This window comes from Cibotium barometz, chromosome 41 (genome assembly GCF_041138505.1).
Source record: "Cibotium barometz isolate CiBa-2024 chromosome 41, ASM4113850v1, whole genome shotgun sequence".
Taxonomy (NCBI): domain Eukaryota; kingdom Viridiplantae; phylum Streptophyta; class Polypodiopsida; order Cyatheales; family Cibotiaceae; genus Cibotium; species Cibotium barometz.
The window spans coordinates 32,751,198-32,762,228 of NC_141086.1; the positions used below are offsets into that span (position 1 = coordinate 32,751,198).

An 11,031-nucleotide genomic window follows, 5' to 3' on the forward strand; every position below is an offset into this window, starting at 1 on the left:
AGTCCGACATTGCGTCACTGGTGGAGCGGTCCGTCGCCGGCGGTGCTCTCCCGAAGCCCACGCGCTCTGGCGATTCCGTCTACGTTGTCTTCACTGCTGACGACGTTCTGGTGGAGGACTTTTGCATGAACTCGTGCGGCTTCCACAGCGCGGCCTCCTCGGCGTCGCTGCCTTTCATATGGGTGGGCAATGCGGCCACGCAGTGCCTGGGCTTCTGCGCCTGGCCCTATGCCGTGCCAGAGTTTGGGCCCCCTGGCCCCCCTCTGCTACCGCCCAATGGGGAGGCGGCCACGGACGGAATGGTCATCAACTTTGCCACGCTGCTGGCGGGCACCGTCACCAACCCCTTCGACTCCGGCTACTTCCAGGGCGACGCCGCCGCTCCGCTGGAAGCGGCAAGCGCCTGTGAAGGCCAATTCGGCAAGGGCAGCTACCCCGGCTACCCGGGCAAGCTTCTGGTGGACCAGGTCTCCGGCGCCAGCTACAACGCGCTCGGCGTCAACGAGCGCAAATTCCTGCTGCCAGCCTTGTGGAATCCCGTCACGCGTGCCTGCCAGCCGCCCGTGTAATCATTAAAAAAGGAGTGTTGTACAGAGACCAACCCACTATAGCTAATTTATTTAGGCTACACAAGATTTCGTTATACACACACACAACCGAATACACCCAAAAGTTTTTTTTAAAAAAAATTTAATAAAAATCCATCTTGCCAATCTTACAAAATTTCCATTGCTCTATATATGGAATATACCCATTCTACTATCATGCTTTTGTCCATCCAACCAATATATACATATATATTGTCAATCCATTGCTCTTGTGTTGTAGAGCTCAACATTTGTGTTTTCAAACTTTGGGAAAGACATTAGTAGTGAAATAGAAAGAGACCGCGTTAACAAAATCAAAATTTTGGCACACTTGCCAAGGACTTCCAACTGATCACAAAATTAGAATAGAAGCAGATCAAAATTTGCTAGCACTACAAGTTTATATGGCTAAATCTATAGATCTGTGATTGATTGCATGATGTAAAGCTTTCTATGAAATGAGCACAACATTGGCTATGTTCCAAGGTGCAAGGTGCCTACGCTTAGGGAAAGCCCACAAGACAAGGTCTCTTAAAATATTGAAGTTGCAAGCTTCTTCAAAAAAAAATATTGTGCTTATCTCTAAGCCCTAAGGTTTTAACCCTTAGTTCAAAGCTCAAAGCTTTAAGTAAAACCCAAGACTCATTCCACTCACAACAAAAGAACATCTTAGCTAAATGTTTAATAATAAAAGACTTGGGCTTAAGCAACTAAAGGCCAAAGTAATGGGAACTTAATATTTTCTTGGAGAGCTGAAAGGAAAGGAGAGCAAATATAATATCTTTATGCATTCTTTTTGGTTCAAATATAAAAACTTACCTAATGCCCAAAGGTGTGGCTAGGTCCAATTGATTTCCAAAGTTTTATTAAGTAAGAGTGCTTGGAAACTAAATATTGATAAGAACCACCCACTTTTTTAAATAGAAGAAACAAACTATCGGTAATGAATATCATTTTAAAGTTTGCACCTCACATAATGATAATGAATGTCGACTTGATCACTTATCCTCTACTCTCATGCCCTTGTGGGACCAATCTCCTTTCAATCTTGCAATGTCCATTGCTCTTATGGTGTTGAGTTCAAGGTGTCTATAGTTAACTATGGAAAACATACTTGTGAAGTCCAAAGAGTGATCGAGTCAAAAAAAAATGGAGCAATTGTGGTTGATTATACAAAGGTAGATTAGAAGAAGCTTAACATTTAATAAAATTACAAGTCGAGCTAAATTTAATGTGGCTAAATCCATAGATTTATAGTTGGTTACACGCTAATCTCCCTTGAAGTTAATTGGGGAAAAAAATGAAATGAGCCCCATAATGTTTGGTAAGTTCAAAAATGCATGAAAAGCTCAAATGTAAGACATAGGGAAATATCACAACACAAGGTCTCTTAAAAGATTAGCTATAAGCTAGAAGCTCTTAGCTTTAGCAAAAATCTATAAGCTTTAACCTTAGAGTAAAGCCTAACTCATTTAACTTACAACAAAAGGACATCTTGGCCAAATGTCTAATGATGTAAGACTTAGGCCTAAGTAACTAGAAAAGAGAGCAAAGGGAGTTCAACATTTTGTTGGGCAAGGTGAAAGGTGAGAAGTAGGGAAACAATATCTTTATACATGCTTATGTGTTCAAATACAATAGTTCCAAGCATTACCAAATCTATAGGAGTTCATTTGTAAGATCAGTAAAGAGCAACTTATGGCTTCCAGTACCTGCTTGTGAATGAATGTTGATAACTAATAGCCTTCTTATGGTTGCTACTAGTGCTTGCTAGTGAATGTAGACAACTACTACTAGCTAGAACAACCAATAGGCCCAATATGACAAAGTGGTTGCTAACTATCACGACGATGACATGCGTGAGCCGCCTATTAGCGGTGGTAGAGCTCTACACAACATGGAGTCCACACGCCAGAGCGCGTGCGACGAGTGTGTCCAAGGTTCAAGTGTGACGCACCACCCGGGTCAGAGAGGACCATGGGCGACTGGGCTAGTGTGGGTAGGCAAGCCACTATATAAGCCTGACAGTGTGGACACTTATCCACATTCCTCTATGGTTAGGTGGTGACAAGAGCTTGGAGCCCTCTTGGCTATGGTGGCAGCTATGGTGATGTAACACTAACACTACAAGAGGTTCAGCAAATTCCGATGCTTTATATTGATGGTTTTAGAGGGAAAGTAAATTTGATTCTTGATCAAAAGTTAGGGGCTCAATACAAGAACTCAAAACTTTAATCAAAATAGGCATCGATATATACATCAGTAGATGAGGGTCAAATTTTTTAAAAACAAAATGCATGATCTTGCATAAATTTTCATATATTAGCATAATGATATAAAGGTGGCATGGAAAGAGGGTTTTGTAGAGCAAATAGTTGGTTACAAGACCCCAAGCATCGCTCGACTCTCTAAAAACAAGCCAAGAAGAGGATTTGAGTGAATTATTTTGTAAAGAAATTACAAAATCAAATTTATGATTATTCATCGTGTGCAAGGTCTGTGGATCCAAAGAGGACAATTTCTAATGCTATCTTCATATCTCCTACATCGTTCAACAAGAGATTAAAAGATAATTCATTGGCATTCATAGGAGAAACTATCAGTGGATTCACTAGATGCGGATGAGGTTTCTTCCACTTCTATTAATTGGAATTCATTGGCATTGACATCCATAACAACGACATCATGAGCATCTCTTCGATTTGCCTCTAAATAATTGGGAATATTATCTCCTTGTTCCATTTCTCAAATAGGAATGTTCTCTTCCTCAACATCTTTATCTTCAAATATTTGTTTGTTTTGAGGTGCAACTTGTTTGCTTTGAGGTGCAACTTGTATTATGTATCACCATTTTCAGTTTGGAGAATCTAGTTGTTAAAAGATAAAAAAGTTGTTGGAGAATCTAGTTGTTAAAAGATAAAAAAGTTGTTGGGAAGTGCTTCTCAATTACACACACTCCTTCTTGTGAGTTAATTCTTGCTTGTTCAATGGATTACAAGTTAATTTCCTTTGAAGAAATCTATCTTATTAATCCACTAGTCTTATAAATGGAACTTAACCTTGATTATGTAACTATGAAGCACAAAATCATGAAGTAATGCCACCCATAAAGTGTCATTGATGACTCAGCATAGTAAAAATTGAAGAGAAAAGAAATTTTAAACATGGAGTTCATACCTGTAAAAAGAACTTATGCCAGTCGGTCGTGACACTTCAAGCCACTAAGTTTATTATTTTTTAAGAAGGAACTTTTAAGATGGTGCATGTGACATGTTGGTGTACGAAAGGATGCAATCACCTTCTTCACTTTCATCTCCTCACTCTTAAACAAAATCTAAGCTGTTGGCTGAAGGATTACTTTGTCACATCGATGATCGATTGTGGCCACAAAGCTTCCATCTTCTCTACTTCTTTCAAATCATCTCATGCACTCTTATTGTCTTTCTCACCAACCAAGTGTTCTCAAAAAGTACTTCCCACATATTTAAATATGTACAAATGATCTAAGAGATGATTAGCTAAAGGACCGTTACAATTGATGAAAAACCAAGAGTCTCTTCGTCCTTTGCAATAAGGTAGTTGATGAAAAACCTAGAGTCTCTTCATCCTTTACATATCTTCTAAGAAGATGATTAGTTAAAAGATCGCTCCAATAAGGCATTTGATGAAAAACAGAGAGTCCCTTCATCCTTTACATCTCTTTTAAGACTACAAAGGTCAGGTGCCCAAATCTCTTATGCCATAACTTGCTTATCCCAACATCGTCTTGGGCTATAAAGCTCATATCTCATATACAAGTTGTTGCACCAGATTCCTCTCCCAATGACGTTGTCACTGGCATTAGTGATGATTGCAGCCATCTCATCGAAGAGAACCTTCAAATCTTGGTTAGCTAACTGCAACAACTGATAGCAGATTCCTCTTGATGTTTAGGACAACTTCTTAGTATCACCATTGCTATGGAAATAGAAGTAATAATACATAAACCCATAGCTCAGCATTTGGAATCATTCTTGACCATTACCTAGATGGACAAAAAAATTATAAAAATCCACTGTCCATCTTACAAAATTTCCATTGATCTATATACAAAATATACCCATTGATCTACTATCATGCTTTTGTCCATCCAACCAATATATTGTTAATCCATTTCTCTTGTGGTGTTTAGCTCAACGTTTGTGTTTTCAAACTTTGGGAATGACATTAGTGAAATAGAAAGAGACCCTGTTAACAAAATAAAAAATTTGGCACACTTGCCAAGGACTTCCAACAACTGATCACAAAAGTAGAATAGAAGCAAATCAAAATTTGCTAGCACTACAAGTTTATATGGCTAAATCTATAGATCTATGATTGATTGCATGATGGAGAGCTTTCTATGAAAGGAGCTTAACATTGGCTATGTTCCAAGTTGTAAGGTGCCTTTAGGGAACAAGGTCTCTTAAAATATTAAAGTTGCAAGCTTCTTCTTAAAAAAATATTGTGCTTATCTTTAAGCAACGCTAAGGTTTTAACCCTTAGTTCAAAGCTCCAAGCTCCAAGCTCCAAGCTCCAAGCTTTGAGTAAAACCTAGGACTCATTCCACTCACAACAAAAGAACATCTTGGCTGAATGTTTAACAATAAAAGACTCGGGCTTAAGCAATTAAAGGCCAAAGTAATGGGAATTTAACATTTTCTTGGCAAGATGAAAGGAGAGGAGAGCAAATATAATATCTTATGCATTCTTTTTGGTTCAAATATAAAAACTTTATGTGTTCTCCTTTGTGGCTAGGTCCAATTGATTTATTCATGCCAGACTTGCTTGGAAATTAAATTTTAATAAGGACCACTCACTTTTTTAAATAGAAAAAACGAACTATTGGTAATGAATATCATTTTTAAAGTTTTCTCCTCACATAATGATAATGAATGTCAACTTGTTCTCTTGTTCTCTTGTTCTCTTGTTCTCTTGTTCTCTACTCGCATGCCCTTGTGGGACCACTCTCTTGTCAGTCTTGCAATGTCCAATACTCTTGTGTGGTGTTGAGCTCTAGGTTTCTATAGTCAACTATGGATAAGATACTTGCGAAATCCAAAGAGAGATCGAGTTGAATTTTTTTTTTTGGGTACAGTTGTGGTTGATTACAAAGGTAGAGTAGAAGAAGCTTAAAATTTGATAAAATTACAAGCTGAGCTAAATTTAATATGGCTAAATCCATAGATTTATAGTTGATTACATGCTAAGCTCCCTTAAAGTGAATTGGAAAAAACCTATAAAAATGAGCTCCATAATGTTTGGTAAGTTCCAAAACGTGTGAGGTGCATGAAAAGCTCAAAGGTAAACTTGAGGCACTGGTTGCGGGCTACCAAGTAAGAGAGGGAAACTTGGTATAGGGTCCATGTGTCTTAGAATTATTCACTTAAGGGGAGGTGTTGAAATATGCAAGTGAATGGGTGTGTGGGGGAGGTTGTAAAAGGAAGTTTGTAATTAAGTGGGTAGCAGTGAAAAGGTGAGAGGAATCTACTCATGAGAGAGTCAAGGGTAGCATGAGTGAATATAGGGGTGTGGAAAGATTCTAGGAAAAGGTGCCCCCAAATGTAGGGGAGGTGGCAAAAATCAAGGAGAAATCAGTGGGATTAGATGCCTGGTGGGATTAGATGCCTGGCATCTTGTGGATGTAAACCCTATAAATTGAGGCATTGGCCTAATGAGTATTTGCTTTTTGAGTATACATGCCTACATTATTTGATTAGATGCCTGGCATCTTGTGGATGTAAACCCTATAAATTGAGGCATTGGCCTAATGAGTATTTGCTTTTTGAGTATACATGCCTACATTATTTGATTAGATTAATTGTTCACTAATCTCATCTTAATCATCATCTTATCACTTAATTATGTTGATACTAGCATTTGATCCACCATACCCCACTCTTGCTTGCATTTTAACATTGTATCAGAGTCATAGCTTAGGACTCATCTAGTTTTTAAGCAATAGATTATCTTTTATTGATCATGATTAATAGTTAATCACTTTTTAAAGCCTCTTTCAACAAACTCTCTATACCCCCAGCTGGTGGTGGAGCTTCCTCTCCCTACTACTACAGCCTTAAAATTAGGCAAAGACCTTCTAGCCCCATCTAGGAAGCTCCTCGTCGGCACTCCATCCTATCACCTTACCTCGTCGAATTGCCGTGTGCTGCCCCTGATTTACGTTGATTTGTAGGCACCAAAAATCTGAAGTAAAGTGCAGATTACTCACTTCTCAACCCAAATAAAACCTCAAGAGAGCATTCCCAGGGGTTTTCCAATGCTGCAAACACACCTGTGTGGTCAGAATCACGAAAAAACATCGCCAGCAACAACAATCGATTTCAGCTTTATGGTACTCACAAAAAGCAATTTTGGTAATCTTAAGATTAAGCATTCAATGTTTGATCAAATCCTTTGTTTGTTGGCTTGATCCTCTACTAGACTAACTGCTATTGATGCCCTTGAAAGGATATGAGCTCATTTGAACTCTAAGGCACCAGAACTGGCCTCCCCGTACACTATTTTCTGCACACAAAACAACAAGAAGAAGAACGCTACCGACAAGATAACCATTGGCAAGCAACAATGCTTTGAGTTAATAACAAAGATGATAGAAGCCATGGGACAAAGTAGCACACCAAGCAAGGTCTTTGATTCATAGATCGAGGTCGATCAAGAGGTAAAAGTTTCCAATTTTGTTAGTTCCACCTTACTTTTAAAAGCAGTGGTGGTTGAGGTTGTGCCAAGTTTAGAGGTGGTTGCAATACCACAACTTCAAGTATGTCTCACCAAATCTAGCAAGGAAGTTGAGATTAGTGTTGCATATATTCCCACGAATGAGACTCAAGTGTTCTCAAAGACAAAGGTCTGAGTGGAGGGAAGCAAAGGAGCCAAGGATTAGACAAAGTAAAAAATGGATCAAAGATCCATCATTTGAATCAATGCTCCAAGTTTAGTAGGAGGGGATGTCACATGCACATCTTTATAAGGTGCCACGTAGAAATTTCTATTTCTTGTAGCCACTTAAAGGGAAAAGTTTGAGGGAGAGTATAGTCGATTTGGAGCCCTTGTAGTAGTGCTGCAAGTGCCAAAAGGTGCCTAGGACATGGACCAATGGTGGTTGAGATAGGTTTTGGAAACAATATGAACACATTTAATAACATTCTTGATGACTTTTCATAGCATTTACGTGGTTGGCCGACCTAAAAAATGACTAGCACTTCACATATAAAAAGGTCAAAAATAGGTTTGTTGTCATTCATTCAAAACAGAGATTGTTAAGCTAACCAAGGACAAAGTAAGGGCAAGCAGTCCATTAGTCTAGTTGGATCAGCAAACAATAAATTCATCTCGAAATTAGCATTTTGCACTAATGCAAAAAGTGAAGGCAGTAAGAAGTTAGTTCATGCAAGCATTTATAGCCTAGATCTACATTGGATCTATGACCAGCCCAACAGAAGTAGGTTAGGTTAAGATTATGTTTTTAGTGTTAATCTTTCATCATGACCAGCCTTATCTCGTAGTAGAAACACTTTACCTTTGATTTCTTCTTCTTCTCATAAGCATTAGGGTTATTAGAGCTCTTCCTCTCGTGGGTTTCTTTGTATTTTTTCAAAAAATGTAGTGTCACTACCATCTCTAGATTTAAAAAACACATCTCCTCCTCCACCAACATGGTCTCTGCTGGACAGTGATAGCATTGGAGAGGCATTCTCTTGATTGCCATAGTTTTTTTGATGTCTCGACCTCCTCATATGGCTAGCGAGTATACTTCCGCATGCTTCTTTGCCTTCTCGTCACCCCTAGCAATACTCACCCTTGGTTCCTCCTTGATCCTAGCTCCAAAATGGTGATGCTTATGGTGGCTAAAAATAGTCCTAATAGCTTCCCTTTTCTTACAGCCAAAAAATGCTATATGGGAAGGCTCCCCTTGGGTACCCCTTGAATGTCTTCTTTGCAGCCCTAAGCCTAACCTCTAACCTTGCCTTACGGTCTCCCCCTTGGGCAGCCCAAAAACACTAAAAGAGTGGCCACCCTACTACTAAAAATGCTTCCCTTTGCCTTTCTCCCCTATGGTAGCAACAAAAGGCTCTTGGAAGGCTCTCTCTTTGGCATCCCTCTTAGCCTATGTTAGATAGATACAAATGAGCCCCTCTAGCCTCCTTTTATAAGGGTCAAACCATTCTAGATATATGTAGTTTTACATCCTTTTAATCCAACTTAAAAAATGCTAACTTGCCATTTAATAGCCATCCACCAATTTGGCCTCACTTAAAGTACTTGCAGAAATGTAAAACTAACATGAGTTTCTAATGTTTTGTGCACATGTTCCACATACATGGCTAAAGTTTGTAGACTTCGATAAAACTTAGCCCATGCTTTCTACATACTTTTATGGGTAGTAGCATAATAAGCTGGCTACTTTGTGATAGTTTGGCAAGAAGTGGGACATTTTTGAGCTTCCTGAATTCATGTATGGGGTATCTTGGGCGAGTTAAAAATGACCAATCACACACCGCCAAGTTGCCCACGGTCACATATCTTGGTCGAGATATGTGTCGGCCACATAGGTTCGTGAAGATTAGCCATGTAATATCTCGAGTGAGATACATGGCATCATGACTGAGCAATCTAGTCAGCATCTCAACATATCTCGGGCGAGATAGGTGGAGTTGCTAACTAGATTGCTTAGTCATGGGTGCCATGCCAACTCAGTATATATATTTATATCTCGATCGAGATATGAAAATTGATAAAATATTTCTCATGCAAGATATGGAAATTTATTTAACATATCTCGGGCGAGATATCGAAAATAAAATTGAATTAATAATATATGCGTTAAATTGAATGATCATATCTTGAGATATTGAAAATGAAATTGAAAGCATATCTTGGTCAAGATACCGAAAATGAAATTGGATTAATATATGTGTTACATTGAATTACCATATCCCGAGAGTGAGATAATAAAATCGAGAAAACAAATCTCAGGCGAGATACCAAAAATGAAATTGGATTAACATATGCTTGAAATTAATTTACCATATCTCGGGCGAGAAACATAAATTTATTTAACATATCTTGGGCAAGTTACGGGAATGAACTAATATTTATCTTCAGTGAGTTATGGAAATGAATTATTTAACATATCTTGGGCGAGTTATGGAAATGAATTAATATTTATCGCGTGAGAGCAAAAATGAATTTCGGTGGCCACGTATCTCACCCGAGATATTTGTACCCTAAAATTCCTAAACATTCCACATCTTTCATTATCTGCCAGCCTTTTTCTCATCTTTTTCTCTCCTTTTCACAAGCACCTGTCTCGTCATCCCCTGATATCTCAATTGAGTTATCGCCTGCTGGCTATCAATCTCGCACGAGTTGCCCCATTAATCGCCCGGCTGTTGCCCAGGTAAGCCCCCTCGATTAACCAGAATGGTTTTTTAACCTTTGAGCAAAACATGTCTAAAAACCTTAATTATTAAAACCTACTTATTGTGAGAGAAACCTTAATTAACAAAACCTACACAAAGCCAAGTTTTAGGAGAAATTTCCTATGTAGTGTTAGGTGGAATGTTTACTTGTTCTTTTCTCTTTATCTAAATCAATCAACAACTACCTAGTAGCTTTCATAGTACAAGGCTGCAAGGCCTGTGTCTTCCGATGATAAGAAACAACAATGAAATGTTGCTATAGCGCATACGTTTTACTGATGATGGAGGACAATTGCTCCCATTTCATGCTGTGATGAAGGTGTTCTATTTGGTGTTTAGCTTTTAGAGCTACCATAAAATGGCAAAAATCTTATGGCTTTTAGAACAGTGCGGTGGGGTTGTTAGATTGGCATCAATAGGGTTCAAACTCTCCACCATCACATGCATGAGTACTCAATGCATGTGTTTTATCTTCATTAGGACACATCCATGATAGTGTAGGATGATTTTAGGGTTAGCAAACAATTGTGAGCCCTCACAATTGCCAAGTGTCTGTGAGGATAAGTTACTAGTTAGGGTAGGTACAAGCGTATAGGTAATACCAGAGGCACTGGCCTATGAGAATGAATACACTAGAAATGAACTGCAATGAAAGACTGGAAAGCAAGAACTAACAAGGGTAGGAGAATGAGAGGCGACCAAGGGGTTGTCTGTTTGAAGCACTCTGTGTAGGAAACCCTTCGTGTGGTGGGGAGAGAAGGGGGACACCCTGCCATGTGTCATGTGTGTGAATGGTTAATTTATGTTTGTCCTTTTCTTCAACTAAGATTGATTTACTTATTCATGTATGTCCTTTTCTTCAACTAAGATTCATTTACTAAATTGCTTCTACTAGACTCTTTGACATTCCCAAGGGTATACCACTTCATATCTAGCCCGCCAAGTTGGAATGAACATCAATGTAATGGGTGAGTACAAAGAGAACT

General features: G+C 38.9%; 1 protein-coding gene across 1 annotated transcript in view; it reads left to right on the plus strand.

The window, feature by feature from the left end:
• The window catches only part of LOC147614882 (protein PHOSPHATE-INDUCED 1 homolog), a 1,284-nt gene extending 571 nt beyond the window's left edge, over window positions 1–713 (plus strand). Inside the window, exon 1 of the mRNA XM_086780216.1 lies at window positions 1–713. This exon is cut by the window's left edge and continues 571 nt beyond it. Coding sequence (XP_086636342.1) covers window positions 1–569 — 569 coding nt within the window. The 3' untranslated portion in view covers window positions 570–713.
• Window positions 714–11,031: the final 10,318 nt, after the last annotated feature.